Genomic DNA, 19084 nt, shown 5'->3' with positions numbered 1-19084 from the left:
CACTCCTCGGAAGGAAGGTTGGGCAATCCTACTTCCGTAGTGATACTGCCTCGGAAACCCAAGGAGGGGTCGCTATGAGTCGGGTTTGACTCGACGGCACGTAACAACAACAACAACAGATAGTACATCTGGTTAAGCACTTGGCTGCTAACTGAAAGGTTGGAAGGTTGAGTCCTCTCAGAAGTGCCTCAGAAGAAAGGCCTAGCAATCTAGTTCCGAAAAATCAGCCACTGAAAACCCCGTTGTGCATACTTCTGCTTTGACCCTCATGGGGTCGCCACAAGTCAGAATCAACTTGATGGCACTGGTAGTAAGAGATGAGTCAGGAGAAAAATTGGATTAGGACTAAAGCAGGGAGAATTTCACAAAACAGTAGGAAGCCATGATTTTTTTCAGTAGGCCGATGACATGATAGTATATTACTGCTTTACAAACAGCAGACTGGAGCCAATTAATGAGTCATACAATTGATTTAGTGGATCAGGGTCCCAACAGAAACCTGATGGTATGCTCAAATTGAAGAAGGTTAATTTGAAGAGAGTTTAGTAAGTGACTGTTTTCAAAGGCATGGTGGGTGGATGAGCAGGAGTGTCTAATGCAGCCTGCCCTCAAGGATATTTGGAGAAAGGAAACAGTTTGTTACTAGGTGAATATACTGATACATGGTTAAGTTTCTGGGCAGAAGGCTTCTCCTTTTCCTCAGAGTTCCAGTAGTCACGTGGTTCAAAGATCTCTTGGCTCTCTATCCTCTTTTGACTGGCCTAGGCATTATGTTGTCTGCTCCTTGGCACAAGTGGGGTATGAAAAAGAAGTGACCAAAACCATCAAATTGTTGCTACAACACCCAGATCAATGCTCTGCTTATTTCTTGCTCTCATTACCCATAGCCTCTAATCTGGGAGCACTTGGGAAGTTGCTCCCAGCCCTTGCTACATTTGTCTCCTATGCTGTGTTTTTTTTTTTGTTTTTGTTTTTTTCAGTGTTGGGGGATGGTTAGAATTATCTTCTTCAGTCTGATCCCTTCTGTCTTCAGGGATTCCTTTTAATGTGTGTCTACTGAGAGGATAACCTTGTTTTTCAGAGATAATATGGCTTAATTTTTTTAAAATTTTACATGTGTTTGCAAGTGTGTGTGTATGTGTATGTATGTGTACATACTCACATAAGGATGTTAGGAGGGATAGCTAGAGCATTGGCTCAGTTTGTCATCTTAATTCAGTATCTATGAAAGCATTTTGTGTTATCTGACTTTTTTCTCCCATTTAGATTACAGGAGCTTATCAGCCAAAAAAAGGCTGAAGACCCAAAGAAAGATGATGAGCCCAGCAAAGATAACCAGCAACAGGCCCTAATTGACAATAAATACTTCCAGGTATTGAACAGCTAGAAAAGAAACTGATATTTATAGTGAGTTTTGGTTTCATTTGCAATGTAATAAATTATCAATTGTAAGGAATAATTGTAGCCTTTATCTGTGTATGCTTATTCTGTTTTATCTTGCCATGACTACCTAGTTGGCTAAAAACATTGTAGGTAGCTCGATTTAGAATTTGTGTTATCCCTTAAAGAGACCTGGCCTAGATCAAAGAAAGGTAGTAAAAAGCTGTTAAGATTTTTTTAAAAAAATGTATAATCCTTTCCCTACTTCCCCTCTTTAAGCCATTTTTCTTTTTATTGTTATTATAAAAGTAAATATATTTTCTTAAGATTCTTTAATGGTTTTATTTTTTATTTAGATATAGTTCATCTGCAATTTAATATTCTAAATTGTGTGCTGTAGGAATCTAATCTTAACTGGTTTTATAGACCATTTATTGAATAGATGAGAGGTTAAACCTGGTTGTTTGCTGGCTGAAATAGCTCTATATTCATTGTGGTGGTTAAGGTTGTGTGTCAGCTTGGCTGGGGCTGGTTGAGTGGCTGGGCAGCTGGTAGTAGTTATTCCCCATGATGAGACTGGCAATCAGCTCCATGGTGGGATCTACCACAAGCAGCTGAGTAGCTGCTTTAGGGATGTGGTTTGCTTCCTGTATATAAGAAACAGCTTTGGGACTAGTCTCTCGCTTATGGCACGCTTGAACCCTGCATGTAGCTGTGTTGTTGTTCAGTAGCCTGCCATGCTTTGCCGACCTTGGGACTTACAATGGACTTGAATCAATGGCCTGCTGTGTTGTTTGGTAACATTAGGGCTTTGCCTTTTCACTTGTCTAACTTGAGCTTGTCAGCCTCAGCAGCCAGCAGCTGTCTGAGTGAAGAAATGCCTTTAGCTTCAGTGGGCCAGGAGCAGGAAGCAGAGCTGGACCCCAAGGTTGAGGGGTGAGGGGGTGTGTTAGACTGGGTTCTCTAGAGAAACAAAAACCAGCAAAGCTTTTATATATATATATATATATAGAGAGAGAGAGAGAGAGAGAGAGAGAGATTTATCTTAGGAAAATGGCTCACAAATGTACAGAAGCCGGCAAGTCCAAAGTCCCTGGAGCACAGGTCAGGCTGGAGGCTTTTCTTAGCTTCTGCAACCACAGGGGGCCGAGAAGCTCAAGGCTGGCAGGCAGTACAGTGGCTGTTGACTCCAACAAATGACGTATCCAAGATCTCCAGGCTGAATGGTGGACTGCTCACTCACAGAAAGTTGTAAGCAGCACAACAGAATCCCAATCCACAGAAGAATGTCTCTCTTCCCAGGATGTCCCAGGATATCCTGGAAGCAGGCCACACCCCTAGGGAAACTCCCCTTGACAGATTGGCCACTCAGAACACAGTCATCCAATCCTGTCATGGGAACAACCACACAGAACGGGTCCAGCGAAGTTGACACACAGCTCCAACTATCACAAGGGGCTTTCACACAGCCCCTAGAGCCTGGCACTTTGAACTTGGACTTAAAGCCTCCAAATTGCAAGAATAAACTCCTGCTTGTTAAGGCCATCCCATTTGTGGTATATTTCCTATCAGAGTGGCACTAGGTAACCAGAACAGCACCTTTCTGAAAACTGGTTTGTTTTCTATGTCTACTCAATCTGAGAAATTTTGTCCTTGAACAGGGAAATTAAACCATTCATGAGCATTGAAATCAACTAGTATATCTTGTTTTATTCCTGACATCTTACTTTCTGTTTTCTATTTACATGATTTCCTGTTCCTTCCCCCCCCCCCCTCCAGGCGGGAGCTCTGGTGGCGTAGTGCCTAAGGCATTTGACTGCTAACCAGAAGGCTGGCGGTTCAAACCTACCAGCCACTCCTCAGAAGGAAGGTTGGGCAATCTACTTCCATAGTGATACTGCCTCGGAAACCCAAGGAGGGGTCGCTATGAGTCAGATCTGACTCCATGGCCGTGAATTTGGTTTTTAGTTTTGAAGTGGTTAGGCAGTTGATCATCTTAATTCTTTCTTTACTGCTGATAATTACACATACACACACAGACACACACATATCGATGTCTAGAGTTAATTAGTATCTGCAACTTTCCTCTGAAGTCATCTTAAGTTTATTAATTGTATGGTATGATCAGTATTTTCTATTCATTAAGTGGAAGTGTAGATCATAATGAATGTCTTTATCTTCGTCGTCTTCACATTGACTAGGCTGAGGAGAAGGAAGAGGGGTTGGTTGTGCTCAGTGTGGCAGAAGGGGAAAGGTTCCTACATTGGGAGTTGTTTAAATCATTTCATAGTTCCCTCATTGTTAATATATCTTCTAGCTGCCAATTTTGAGAGTAGCTGAGTCATAGGAAGAATATGTTCTTTAAAAAATAATTGACTAGAAGGGAAATTAGTTGATTTTTTCCATTAAAATAATGAGTTTAAATATAATGGAATTGAAATATTGAAATACTTCATCATCATCATCATAATTAAGTTGAACCCTTAAACAAAACAGGGGTTGGGGCACTGACCCCCTATATAGTCAAAAATCCATGTATAACTTGACTCCCCCAAAATTTAACTACTAATAGCCCACTGTTGACTAGAAGCCTTACTGATATATAACATAAACAGTTGATTAACACAGTTCTTGCCATACAGTTATTAGATTTTCACATGAAGACACTCACACACCTATCCAACAAATAAGTTTGTTAACTACAGCATGATCATTATTTATTATTCATTAAGTGGAAGTGGATAATTATAAAGATCTTCATCTTTGCCATCTTCGCATTAAGTAGGCGGAGCAGAGGAAGGAAAGAGGAAGGGTTGGCTGTGCTGTCTCGGGTGGCAGAGGGGAAGAAGTGGAGGAGGTGAAAGGGGAGACAGGAATACTTGGTGTAACTTTACACAAATGCATTGGAATTTCTGACTTTTGTGCTTTTTCATTTCTCTAAAAATGTTTCTATATGGTACCAATCCTTGGAAAACATCCATGTATTTTTCTGGACCCATGCAGTTCAAACCCATGTTGTTCAAGGGTCAGCTGTATGTGTTCAAGGATCAAGTAAACAACAGCAACAACAAAAACTTCTAAATAAACATCAGAAGTCAAATTACAAGGAGGCCTATGCCTAAGGACAAAGGTTCAAGATCATATTGTGTAACTATTTATTAAATAGTCTAGACTTGATGATGGCAAGTAGTTAATAACTTTATTCTTTTCCCTTTAATTTTTTTTTTTTTTTTTTTTTGTGAATGTGTTTCTCTTTCCTTTACTTGGTTGATGCACAAGGCAGAACTCATAGCTCTTTGGGAAGTCATGTTCACATATAACAATAGTCTCATATTAAAACTTACTGCTGCCAAGTTGATTTCGACTCACAGTGACCCCCCCCCTTGGGTTTCCGAGGTGGTAATTCTACAGAAGTAGATTGCCCAGTCTTCCTTCTGAGGAGTGGCTGGTGGGTTTGAACAGCCAGCCTTCTGGTTAGCAGTCAAATGCCTTAGGCACTACACCACCAGAGCTCCTTAGTCTCATATTAAGATATTTAAAATTCAGATAATAGGGAATTATTATCAATTTTCTTAGATATGATAATGGTATTGTGACTTTGTAGGGAAATATCCCTACTTTTAAGAGGTGTGTGCTAAAGTAGTTGATGATAAAGTATTGTGATGTTTGCATTTTCTTCAAATGGTTCAGTTAAAAATATGGATGGAGAAAACATGGCAAAATTGTAACCAATCTTGGATCTGGGGAGTGATTATATGGGTATTTATTGTATATTTATAATTTATTTGTATGTTTGAAATTTTTCATGATGAAAAGTTGGGAGAAAAAAGTCCATTCAAATTTGAATAAAACATTCATCTCAGATCCGGTTGAACATTTCTGCTGTATGCCTACTCTATCTAATATCTGACCTATACTTCTGCAGACAAGCAGTGTGGCAACAGGTTGTGATCCCTTCTTTATTCCACTTTTTCTCCTAGTCCTCTGCTACTTCTGGCTTCTCCAGGATTGGCAGTGAGGGGTAGATTGGTGGGCACAAATACAGATAGGGTAGAATCTTTCTTGGCTGGTGCTGGTATAATCTAGTGTCACTGTTGACTAAGTACTGCCTCTGTTTCTTTATTTCATGGACTACTTGTATATGTATATGTACATGTACATGTATATGTATATGTATATGTATATGTATACGTGTGTTTAATTATTCTTTCTTCACCAACTAGGGACCTTGGTGATGGGCCATTCATTATATAGGCAATGCGTTTTCTAGCTGAACTCTTACAAATTTTCCCCTACCCCCACTGTGTCCTCTAGTAACAACCCCTGATTATTACTGCATATGAACAGCTGGACAGTTCTGTTAATTTTAGCTAGATACAAATCAACTAAGTGGTTCTGCTTCTGGGAGTAAAGTGGATATCAGCTCTGGGTAACAGGGGATGACTGGGCTGTGTGTCTCATCCTCTGCCAGTTTAACCTGGACTTATCCACATGGCAGCAGCAGAGTTTGAAGAGAGAGAATGCAGAAATGAGCAAGCTTCTTGAGACCTACACTCTGAACTGGCACACTGTTTCTTCCACTGCATTCTGTGGGCCAAAGCAAGGTCCAGGACCAGCCCAGATTCAAGGAGTAGGAAATAAACACTTTCTTGATGGGAAGGCCTGCACTGTCACATTACAAAAGGGCAGGGATATAAGGAGAAATAATTGCAATGATTTTTGCAAACAATCTACAGAGTGTGAAATGTAAGTCTCCTTGGCTCATGGAATGAGATTGGCCTGTGAAATTCTGAAGCTCTGGTCTCCTTCAGGAGTTCTCCTGATGCCCTCCTTATTTGGTGTGAGGCATGGGAAGGAGACTTCATGTTCCTGTTCTCATTATTTATTTAGTAGAGCGCAGTTATTTTTTCCACTAAATGGTATTCAAAGATGAGTTTAAATATCATCGAAGTGAAATATTGAAATAAATATTCCTAAACTGAAAAACAAAAAACTGCTTCTGAATACACAGAAGTCAGATTCTCGGGAGACCTGTTAATTGTACCTTTCTATAGGAAGAAAAGGAAAACAGCACAGCATTTTCTGTTTTTGGTGAATCTGCTCTAATGGATCACTAACCTTTTCTTATATAAGCTGGCTACTGGATTAGTTTGATCACCTCTTAGAAAGCCCTGCATGACGTGTGGAGGACTTCTCTTTAGAATGTGTAGAATTTTACTATTCATTGTTCTCACTTTGAACTTCACCTGAAGCTATGAAACAACAGGAGAAATCCTTTTTAACATCCTGTTGTTGTTGTTGTTGTTGTTGTTAGGTGCCACCAAGTCAGCTCCAACTCATAGTGACCCTGTGTACAACAGAACAGAACACTGCCCAGTCCTGTGCCATCCTCACAATCCTTGCTATACTTGAGCCCATCATTGCAGCCACTGTTGTAACATCATATTTACCTGAAATATAAAAAACCAAAAACCAAACCTGCTGCCATCGAGTCAATTCGATTCATAGTGACCTTATAGGACAGAGTAGAATTGCTCCATAGGGTTTTCAAGGCTATAAATCTTTATGGAAGCCCACTATGCCTCATCTTTCTCCCGCAGAGCAGCTTGTGGGTTCAAACCACCATCCTTTTGGTTAGCAGCCCAGTGCTTTAACCACTACCCCCCCAGAGCTCCTTAGCTTAAATATGAAAACCAAAAAACCAAACTCACTGCTGTCAAGTTGGAGCCGACTCAACAGTAGCCCCACCTTGGGTTTCCAAGGCAGTATCACTATGGAAGTAGATTGCCCAACCTTCCTTCCGAGGAGTGGCTGGTGAGTTTGAACTGCCAGCCTTCTGGCTAGCAGTCAAATGCCTTAGGCACTATGTACCAGAGCTCCCTAGCTTAAATACAAGGAAATAAAAATAGAGAATTGTGGAAATTGTAGCTCAGGATGTCTGGGTAATTACCTTTCCCTATGTGGAGCCTTGATGGCATAGTAACCAGTTCAGTGCTCTACTGCTACAAGAAGAGTCAGCAGTTTGAACCCACCGGCCACTCAGCAGGAGAAAGATATATCATTCTGCTTCTGTAAAGATTTACAGCCTTCGAAACCCTACGGGGATGTTCTACTGTATCCTATAAGGTTGCTATGAGTCGGAATCAAAGCAATAGCAATAAATGTGGATTATAATAGGTCATTCATAATTAATTTCAAGTCTAATTCATTTTTAAATTCATTTCAGTTTTTCTGTGAAGTCTTTGGTCCTCCTTGTTAGAATTACATGTTTAACTATGGCTGAAAATAATACCAGTAGATTATATGTGTCAATCTTATTAAAGATACTTAATACCTAAAATTAACTCTGAAAATATTTCATTGACAAATGGAACACTTTTTAACAATATATATCATTTTGTTGGCAAGCATTTTGATTTAAAATACTGTATTTTTTAAAGGTGCTATGTAGCATCAATTCAATTATTCATAATCCAAGAGCTCCAGTAATAATTTATAAACAGAGCAAAGGAGGAGCCCAACATTTTAATAAAGTTTTTGTTCAAGATTGTGGATTTGAGCATCTTGTTCCTGTAATAGAAATGTGGGCAGATCAACTGACATCCCTGAAGGTAAGGGGTTGAATATTCTTTACATACTTTGAGAATCTGTTGGAGTCTCTGTGCTTTTTTAATTTGGCTAGGCTTACTTGTTTTATTTTAACTGTAAAGCTGTAAAAGCTTAGGTTATTTATAATTGAATCTTGCTACTTCCATATGTATTTCAAATACTGCCTGTTTGGTTGTGTCATTATTGTAAGCCTTACCTCCTCTAAAGTTCTACTAAGCAAGATCCCTGCCAGGCCTGTTGCCTCCATGAAAATCTGTAATGAGTCCACTTGGCACTTCCATGCCCTTCCTCATCCTTCCTTCATGTCCTTCCTTTTGTTATCCTTCTGCTGTAGATCTTCCTGGCCCTTATTCCTCTTCAGATTAATACCTTACTCTTCCTTTCATTGTAATTGGCAATATTTTCTCCCTCATATTTTAGATGATTTTTCTCTCAGAACCCCACATCTGTCTGTTCTCAAGAGCAGACAGTCAGATAGCAACCAACCCTACTCACCATCCTATCTAACCATAGAAAGATCAAATTTCCTCACCTTGTGAAGTTATTGTGTAGTCTTTATTGCATAACTTTACCAAACTTTAGGTTTGTTCACTTTCTCTTGACTCTGTGTAAAGGTATATTTCTTAAGTCAGTACTATTTAATTTCTGTACCTTTCAAACTTTAGATTTTTTAATAACTAATATACTTAGCACTATCTCTGTTATGAAAATGTGACTCAGTAACATTATTTGTCAACAGAAGCCTTATTATACCAAGTATAAGTGATGTGGAAGACATTAGTAAGAATGTGTAAGCTCCAGAGGGCAGAGATTTTTGTCCTTTTTGTTCTAATGTATCCCAAGGATGCTCCTGGCACATAATGAGTGTTCAGTTAATAGTTGTCATAAGAATAAAGCAGAGGAATATAAGACAAGAAAATGGGAAAAGATATTAAATTTTTAAAAAAATGTATGAAAACACATCTATGACTAGTGAAGAATCTTCACATTCAGCCTAATTTCTTCTTCTCTTTTTCTATAGAGTGCAGAGCTAAAAAATAAACATACTAATTGAGTGATAGTGCTGGATTTATATACCTGTTTTATAGACCTGAGTTCTTCCAGTCTTATGTTTCAGAAGAGAGTAAACTAATTTGTAGTTAGTCATATTTTACCAATCATTGCTTGGAAAGGGGTTGTCTCAGCAGGAGGAAACAATGCTAACTCCACTTTTGTCCTTCTTAGGAGACATAGTCAGCTCTCCCAGGAGAAGGGGAAGAAAACTAGAAGAGAAAGGAACAGAAAAGTCTAATAAATGGATAGTTATTGTTTACTCTGTTCAAAGCATTATGGGAGGTATCAGAAAAGACAAATACAAGATGCAGACTATTTGGAGAAGCATACTCAAAAATATGAAATATCTTGAACAGTTAAATTTTGTCAGTAGAAGAAATGAGTGTCATTAAGAGTGACCATACATGATGAGTCGCGACTGGGATCTTAAAAGCTTGCAAGTGGCCATCTAGATGCAACAATGGGTCTCTCCTCATCCAGAGCAAAGAAGAATGAAGAAAACCAAAGACATATGGAAACAATTAGTCCAAGCGACTGGTACACCATGTGGTCTTCAGCTTATATGACTATGAGACCAGAAGAACTAGATGGTGCCCAGCTACCACTTGGAGGGGGATCTATGTAGGAGATACTGGGTAGAGTGGGAGAACAATGTGGAACAAAACTCAAAATAATTAAAAAAGAGGGACCATGTTTGCTCGTCTGAGAACCTGGTAGAATTCCTGAGACTATAGCTGATAGCTGCCCTTCAGGTCTGGAATTGAACCCACTTTTGTGGCTTCCAGCCAAACAAAAGAGGCATATGGAGTGAATATTTACATTAGGTAGATACACTCCCTGTAGAGATCAGTCATGGGTGAATAGAAGGGCTGTGTATGCACAGGGAGACAGCTTAGGGGGCAGGAGTGCATGGGAGTGAAGGACACAGGGAAGAGGTAATTATGGGGAGGAAGTGGGAGGGGAGCTGTTGCATTGTGGTAAATTGTAGTCAATGTCATGAGACAAAGTGTATGTGAATTGCTGTATGGAAATTGAATTTGTTCTGTAAACTTTCACCCAAATCACAATAAAATTTTTTTTAAAAAAGTGACCATACATGGTTAAGTGGCAAGTGAATGAAGCAGATAGCTTATATCCTAGAGACTGGTCCTGCCCTGGAGGAAAGCTTTGGAGTGGTGATGAGTTACTTGCTTACTTTGTAGTTTCTTAAGTTGATGGAAGCAAGGAGTTAGCTTTGTAACTAGAATATTCTGAGCACTTCCAAGAACAAATTAGTAGCTCTGCCACTGAACTGACTCATTAATTTTAGGCAGTGCTACAGATATTTACTTTATACTCAAAATCGGGACCCAAATTGAAAAACTACATGAGGTCGAGGCTTTGTATGAAAGGTTATTTATAATGTAGCAGCCTCTAAGTTTGCGACAATCATCTTCTCAAGTTAATCACACCCACCATCACCATCCCAGTTAGATTTGACTTAAAGGATGGGAGAGAAGTGGAGCTAGCTAGCTGTCTTCTTCCCTCTGTCGTTCCCTTCAACCTTTCCAGGAAAGGTGAGGTACGAGCTTTGTAGCTTTCCCAGCTCATGTACTGCTTGCTTATTCCCAGTTCTCTAAGACCAGCCATAACATGGCCAGACAGGACCTTTGCAGTACTCCTGCATCTCACAGCTGGACAATGTGAGGAACCTAACAGATTCTTAGATTGTTCAGGATTTACTTGCTGGACTGTGCTACAGCCATCTCTCACTGCTTACGAGGCCAGAGCATTTTTTTTTTTTTCCTTAGCCTTGTAACATTCTTCTGTTCTCAAGCAGAAGTTATTAAGATTCAGTAGGCTTTTTACCATTGACCCTTCTTTATAAATGTAGCATGTTGATGGGGCATTTGTTAATAAAGATATTATGCTGCTACTTCTTGACTTCTTACAAATTCTAGTAACTCAAACTTACTGCAGTCGAGTAGGATACAACCCATAGTGACCCCTCCTTGGGTTTCCAAGGCAGTATCACTACGGAAGTAGATTGCCCAACCTTCCTTCCAAGGAGTGGCTGGTGGGTTTGAACTGCCAGTCTTCTGGTTGACAGTCAAATGTCTTAGGCACTATGCTACCAGAGCTCCTTAGATTCAGGATAATCAGAATATAATGTTTTGATGTAAGGCCTGTATTTACCTGGGGAAAACCTAATTTTGACAAACTTTTCCTAAGCTGGTAATGGTATTTCATTTTAAAAAGCTGATAACTGTTACATATATTATTTTTCAAAAACTTTCCAGGAGAATTATAATTTATTAACATTAAAATATATAACCTCATGTCATTTCTTTTGTTATAAAGGATTTGTATAAATCTTTGAAAATACTATCTGCAGAACTGGTGCCTTGGCATAATTTAAAGAAGCAGGATGAAAATGAAGGTATCAAAGTGGAAGACCTCTTGCTTATGGTAGATACCATGTTGGAAGAAGTTGAAAATAAAGAAAAGGTAATACTTAATACTTACATAAAGGTTATATTAATCTTTATATATAAATGTTTTAATGTAATCTTATCTAAAAAGCTTGATAATTTTATACAGATGTTAATATTTATTCTACTAGGGTTCTATTTCTCTTTTTCAAGTATTTTTCTTAAAGATTTTAGATTCTTTTAAGAGATACACTATTTTCTTCTTCCATCTTTTGGACAGGACAACAGTATGCCAAACTTTCGAATTTTACAAGCTGTTGTTTCTCACTTCCAAAAATTGTTTGATGTGCCTTCTTTGAATGGAATCTATCCTCGAATGAATGAAGTTTATATTAGGCTTGGAGAAATGAACAATGCTGTGAGAAACCTCCAAGAACTCTTAGAACTAGGTGATGACCCTTTATAATTTTTGTCCCCATTAAAGAATTAGTGCTAATAAATCAATAAAAAGTTATTAAAAATTTAAAAATTGAGGATAACTAAAGCATAAAATGTTTGATATGATTCTGAAAATTCTCTTTTAAAATATCTTTTTCTTTTCTCTTTTGCAGATAGTTCTACCTCATTGTGTGTGCTTGTAAGCACAGTTGGAAAATTGTGTAGATTAATTAAAGAGGGTATAAATGAACAGGTTAAGCAGGTACTGGGACCTGCAGATCTCCAGAGGTATTTATTTATTTATTTATGATTGTGATTTGGGTGAAAGTTTATAGAGCAAATTCATTTTCCATTCAGCAGTTCATACACATTTTGTTTCATGATTTGATCACCACAAGGTAACAGCTCTCTTCCTGCTTTCTCCCTGTGGTTACCTTTTCCCTGTGTCCTTCTTTCCTGTGCATTCCTGCCTTCTAAGCTTTCTCCTTGTGCAAATACTGCCCTTCTAATCACCCATAGTTGATTGTTCTAAGGAGTGTACCTCCCTGGTGTAATTGTTCACCTTGTAAGTCTGTCTGTTGTTTGGCCATGGGAGTGAATTCTGACTAGGGCCCATAGTATTTGGGCTTTCACCAGTCTCTATTAGACCAGTAAGCCCAGTCTTTTATATGCTTTTGAATTTTGTTCCACATTTTTCTCCCACTTTATCCAGAATCTCCATCATTGATCCCTTTTTAAGTGGTTGGCATTGGTAGCCAGCCACCATCTAGTTCTTCTGGTCTCAGGGTCATATAGGCTGGACTAATCGTTTCCATGCATCTTTGATTTTCTTCACTCTTTGCTCCAGATGAGGAGACACCAATAATTGCATATTAGGTGGCAAACTTTTAAGATCCCAGTCACTACTCACAAAAGTAGGATGTACCACAATATGAATAATATTTTTGTGCACTGTGTTATGCAAATTGAGCTTGATGTCCCCTGTGACCAGAGTCCCAAGCCCACAGTCCCAGTGACTCACTGCTTCAATGTGTTTGGTTATAACTAAGAAGTTATAACTTTGCCCCTGTTAACTCTATTATATGTGTGAACATTTTTATGTTGTTGTTATTGTTATTTGCCGTTGAGTTGGAACCAACTCATAGCGACCCCTCCTTTGGGTTTCTGAGGCAGTATCACTACGGAAGTAGATTGCCCCATCTTTCTTCCAAGGAGTGGCTGGTGGGTTTGAACCGCCAGCCTTCTGGTTAGCAGTCAAGTGCCTTAGGCACTATGCTACCAGATCTCCCGAACATTTTTATAGCACATACACATACTTATGTAGAAATATCATCTGCCAAATATATATAGTTAGTCATGGGTATAGTCCTATTTGCTTACCCATGCCTGATCATCTTGTCTGTCTACCTATGCATCCACCTGTTGATTAATGTTTGTTATTACTGGTAATGCAGTATTGTGTACATAATAGTACTTAACTTTGTTGTCTGTATCTCTTGTGCACCTCTCCATTGTCTTCCTTTTCAAAAGTATTTTAAAAGTTTACAAAATCAAATGACTGAAGGGATAAAATTGAAGACTTTCCAAAGCATCCATAGTTATTTACTTCCCTATTTGGAATTGCACCTTTTAAGTAAATTTGTAACCTAAAATAATCTTACATCATTAGAGATTGAGAGAATGCCATGTATTTTCAAGATAGAAATAGATTGTAGAGCCTGTAGCTTTATAGAGAGTGGGTAAGGAACTCTTCAGTATTGTTACTATAAGCCAGAGGAAATTATATGGAGGGAAACTCAAACCTTGTTAGCAACTTCTTGTGAGTTCAGATTATATAAACTAGGCCTATTTTGGGACATTCTTATAGACCACTGAATAGTCATTATCAGTATATTAATTATTTGATTAGAAGATAAATGTTAAGGATTTTTTAAAGTACTTGACATCAGTGATATAAAACCTCATTTAAAAAAAATATTGAAATATTATAGCTGTATTGAAAGCAGCTTTTCCACTTAAAATCTTATACAGCAACTTATGGGAAGAGGAACATACATAGATATTACATATTTCAGATGTTCTACAAGTTTACCAGGAAAACCCCTTACCTGATCATATTTGAATTTTCTCATACTTGGAACATAAATATCACTATTGGTCATTTTGCCCTTTCCATAGTTTCACTGACTAATAATATTTTTTCTTTAATAAGATATCGAGTATAAAAGCCAATTATTTTTAGAAAATGCTGTTAAAACATGGTCTCAGAAGGATAAAGTTATATAAAAGTTTCCATGTTACAAATGTTATATAGGTTTAATTCTGGAAAAAATGCTTACATTGATAGTATGCTTTTGTGATATTAGGTCAGTAAGAAACTAAAATATGAATGATTGTAATAAATGATAATTAAGTTTACGTCTAAATTAACAGAACAATTTCTTTCCATTTTGAAAATGTCTTGTTTGCAATCAGATGTAAAAACCCTAAGTTGGAAATGTGTAAATGGCACTTTTTTATTTTTTAACAGCATTATCCACAAATTGAAAGAGCATGACGAATTTTTCCCACCATTTCAGGCATTTACTAATGATCTACTTGAAATTTTAGGTAAGCTCTTTTTGGTGATGGTTAAATTTAGTGTCTTAAAGTGTCAGTAGATTTGAGAGAAGAGTGTTCCTTAGCCCCTAAATAAATCTAAATTTGGTAGAAGGTATTCACAAACCACTGACAGTTCTGGAAACACACTTCCTAACTTGCAGTTTGAGTTGGTTGGGATTAGCCCACACAGGAGAGAAGCATAGGCACTTTAAGGAAATGTTGTTGTTGTTATGTGCCATCAAGTCGGACCCGTCTCATAGCGACCCCTCCTTGGGTTTCTGAGGCAGTATCACTATGGAAGTAGATTGCCCAACCTTCCTTCCAAGGAGTGGCTGGTGGGTTTGAACCACCAGCCTTCTGGTTAGCAGTCAAGTGCCTCAGGCACTATGCTACCAGAGTTCCCACGTTAAGGAAATAGGGGCTGCCTTTGTTTTAGGACCTTGTCATGAAAAATGACCTTACTCTGGCTGTTGTTACTGTTATTTGCCATCAAGTCGGCCCCGACTCATAGCGACCCCTCCTTGGGTTTCTGAGGCAGTATCACTACGGAAGTAGGATTGCCCAACCTTCCTTCCGAGGAGTGGCTGGTGGGTTTGAACCACCAGCCTTCTGGTGAGCAATCAAGTGCCTTAGGCACTATGCTACCAGAGCTCCTGCCCAAGATGTAGTAGTAGTGATATCTTTTAAAGGGAAGAACATAATCTGCTTAGGAGTCATAGGCAAAATAAACCCACCCAAACTCACTACCACTGAGTCGATTCTGACTCACAGTGACCCTATATGACAGAGTAGAACTGCCCTGTAGGGTTTCCAAGGCTGCAAGTCTTTATGGAAGCAGACTGCCTCATCTTTCTCTTGTGGAACGACTGGTGGGTTCTAATCACCCAGCTTTTGGTTAGTGGCCAAATGCTTTAACCACTGTACTACTAGCACTCCCATCAGCAAAATAGAGACACTAAGTCTCTTATTTTAAATGTGATTTTATATGACTATAAAATTAATTTATCTTACTATTAAGAACATTTTTTATTTAAAGCTTAAAGAGATTTATTCACTAATGAATTTCTATATAGCTCATTTTAAGTTGTTTTTTTTAAAAAAAAAAAAAAAAAAGAATGGCTCCTTAACATAAGAAATTAAATGAGGAAATGAGACTTGACAGGAAGATAAGAGAATGAGTAAATTAAAATTTGGTTAGAAGATGCATAAATGAAAAACTGAATAGAGTATATATATATGGCCTAATGAAAGGAAATAAAGGAAACTTTGTGGGCAGCTTTATGTAGACTGTGGAAGCAAAAGAATCAATGAACATGCTTTAGACCTGGGCCTGTGTTTAAAAAGGCCAAAGCAAATGACAGTGTAATTTGAAAGTTGAACTTCAGTTGAGACATGAGATTGGGTAAGTGTGTTGTCCTAGTATCTTAAAGAATCTTGTTTCATAGAATAATGTGATTCTTCTTGCTTTGGGATGGCCATTAACTTAAACAGTGAAGTTCTCATCATTAATATATACTTGGTACATTAACAAACATTTATAGCAAAGATATATTGGTAACACCTTTTCAGAATCCTTCTACAAGAAACTTCTCAGATATTGTGACACTTAGAATGGTTCAGAAGGGTTGTTTGCTTCTAAAAGCCAAGTTTCCCATGTTTTGGTCATAGTTTAAATTCTGAAGTTAAATATTATATTGAACATTGGGAAAGTTCAATCAATTTTGCAAACATGGCTATGTTTTTTATTATCAGGTGTCATATTAAGCATGTAGAACTACAAAGCATTCTACTGACTACCAGATATGGAGAAAACTTCCTTTAGTGATAATTTTTTTTTCCTTTAACTTTTCCTTTCTTTTTCTCATGTATATGGTAGAGTTGACTGAGAAAATTCCCAAGGTCAGCCAAGATCCTTCTCTGGGAGGTTCTTTAATAAGGTAGATTTCTTCTAGTGAGAAAGCAGTGTGATTTCAGAATAGAATAACTTGGTCTTGTACCTTACCCCAACATAAAGTGTGAACCAAGTTCTCTGTTATAGGTTTACTTATTTTTTATATCTTGTTTCCTTTCCTATAACTTGATGCTTTGTATGTAGATCCAGACAAGTATTCTGACCCAAGTTAAGAGCTAAAAGAACTAAATGAATAATGTTCAGGCTAAAGGAAGAACAACCAAAATCCAGCTAGACAAAGGAGGGAAAGAGATGAAATCCAAGGAAACTTGTTTTATGTAAAGGAAATTACTTTTTGAACAATGGGTTAGTGGAATAAGCTAGAAAATAGAGTGAGTATCTAGAGAATCTGCCATTGGGGCTCTCCTTAAAGTAAGCTTGGGATCTAGACAATGGGAGAAAATCCTGCTTCTTCAGTAGCTAGAAGTTTTAGGCTTGTTGGAAGAAGTCTTAAGAAGAGACATCACATTTGGAAAGAACTTAAACTGGTTTATCTGCTAAGCTAGACCAGGCTAAGCTCCATAATTGCATACATTGCACTTATATACTGTATACATTGCACCCAAGGTTTGTACTCCAAGAAGCTTCACAACTATTTTAGGTAGTTAAGTTTCATCCTAAAAGGTAGACCTAAGAGTGATCCTATTAATGAGAAATTTCTTCCAAGAAAATTAAAGAGGATAGGACTTCATTCTCTGAGAAGAGATCCCTAAATCCTTCATTAAGTACTGGGAAGGAAGCAGCTTCTACCTGGAATTTTACCATGTACGTCCCCCCATGCATGTAATTAAACAGATTTAGAGCGGTTCTAACATAAAATCATAAATGTGACCACCTGGATCTGTTAGTAAGAGCACACTGCTAATGAGGTTAATATCAGCGTCAGAGGATGCTTGTAGGTATGTTTCTGAATCAGTAAAATTTTGTCACAGCTACTGGAGATTTCCATGTGCACCCAAGCACATATTGTTGCCTTTGTGTTTGAAATACTGCATAGAAGTTCTCATTTCATCTGAGCATATCTCTATCTATAAAGTACTCTCATTTATTATTGTTTTTCAATTACAGAAATTGATGATCTGGATGCCATTGTACCTGCAGTAAAGAAATTAAAAGTACTTGCCTACTGAATGCAAATCAAATCATTTTGACTGTGTAAATTGTATTTTTAGACAGTCTAAATATTTTATATGGTTAATCTTATTTGGAGACGAGTTATAAAATGTATTTTCTCTCAGAATTTACCCTTTCTTAACACTGGGTCCTTCTCCATACTATTTTTTTTTTTTTTTAAACTTTTGAGATTCTTATACAGAAAACAGTTGCTAAATTAATTGGGCTTCAGAACCCCTTATCACTTAAGCAGTTTTTGAGTGGCTGAAGTTTAAGGTTCTTTTAAAGTAGGATATGTGAGTAAAAGACAAACTTAGGGAAAGATAGTGCAAGTGATAGAAAGATTGCATTGAAGTTTAGAGTTCACTGACCTTTGGTTCAGGAAGATACCAATGCCAATGGCTCTCTTAAATCCTGCCAGTAGGAAGCTGCTGCTTTCGTGGCAAGAACTAAAGGGAACATTCTGTTAAGATAGCTCTCGTGACATGTGCCTTTTCAGTGCAAGAGAAAGAAAAGGAAAAAGGAAAAAAAATGTTTTATCATTATGTTAGGGTAGGAAATGAATCATGGGGTAAAATAAATGAATAGATAGAAGTCCCTCATTAAAAAAAAAAAAAAAAGTGTCTTTTTGCAGACTTGATTGTAATGTATTTTAAATAAGGACATGAGATCATAAATAAAATTTTTGTAAAGACATTTCAAATATAAGTGTTCTCAATCCCTTATTTGTATTACTCACAAATAATAAGTCCATTCCCTTCCTAGACTGAGCCTGCCTTGAGCATTTTAGAGCATTTTATATAAATGGAACCATATTCGTTCCCCCTTGCTGCATTTTACATTAGAGTACTTTTCTTGCTGCGTTATACTTATTTGTCTATTACCAACAGCCAGTCTGATTTTCTTAAGGGACCAGTGTTCTACCTCACATCTATGAGTGCCAATCACTTGGGACTACCCTCCTAACTTTTCTAAGTAGCAGGCCTAGGAAGATTTCTCAGCTATTCTTGTTGGTTGTAATGCAGAATGTTGTAAACCATTTCTAGGAAACAGCATCCACGTCTTTCATGTTGTGACTTTAGGCTTAGGAATTAGATCAGGTAATACCTTAGATTTCTTGTAGATTTGAAATTCTTTGTTTTTAGCCTGAAATTACATTTATAATACTAGCCTATAATTTGTGGAGAAAGCTATATCTTTAAGGTATAGAAAAAGTATTTAGATATCCAAAAATGTAAATGCTCTGAATTGATTAGAGTAAGAAACTGCTATGAAACAATTTGGAAATCTAATAATATTTGAAAGGAAGAAATGTAATTCAATTTTTTTAGAACTAATATTTGGCAGCTAGCTTAAGAGCCTACAGTTAACTCTTAGTTTAAAACAGGTCTTTAAACTGTTCCTGAGAGGCCTAGGGATTTCTTAGAGGTGCTTCAAGGACCACTGAGGAGGATAGTCACTGCTAGGAGTAGGAAGGGCTTTAGGTCCATCCCCTACCAGATCCATTTTTATCCAATTTTAATTATTT

General features: G+C 37.7%; 1 protein-coding gene across 1 annotated transcript in view; it reads left to right on the top strand.

The window, feature by feature from the left end:
* The window catches only part of CEP70 (centrosomal protein 70), an 86514-nt gene extending 68941 nt beyond the window's left edge, over nt 1–17573 (top strand). Inside the window, exons 10-16 of the mRNA XM_007947502.2 lie at nt 1267–1372; nt 7821–7991; nt 11383–11529; nt 11734–11902; nt 12065–12179; nt 14422–14501; nt 17512–17573. Of these exons, the coding sequence (XP_007945693.1) occupies nt 1267–1372; nt 7821–7991; nt 11383–11529; nt 11734–11902; nt 12065–12179; nt 14422–14501; nt 17512–17573 (850 nt within the window). The remainder of the gene's footprint in view (nt 1–1266; nt 1373–7820; nt 7992–11382; nt 11530–11733; nt 11903–12064; nt 12180–14421; nt 14502–17511) is intronic.
* Nucleotides 17574–19084: the final 1511 nt, after the last annotated feature.

This window comes from Orycteropus afer, unplaced genomic scaffold, assembly GCF_000298275.1.
Source record: "Orycteropus afer afer isolate SDZICR_OR568_19922 unplaced genomic scaffold, OryAfe1.0 scaffold00188, whole genome shotgun sequence".
Lineage (NCBI taxonomy): Eukaryota > Metazoa > Chordata > Mammalia > Tubulidentata > Orycteropodidae > Orycteropus > Orycteropus afer.
This window is presented reverse-complemented; position numbering and strand designations above follow the sequence as displayed.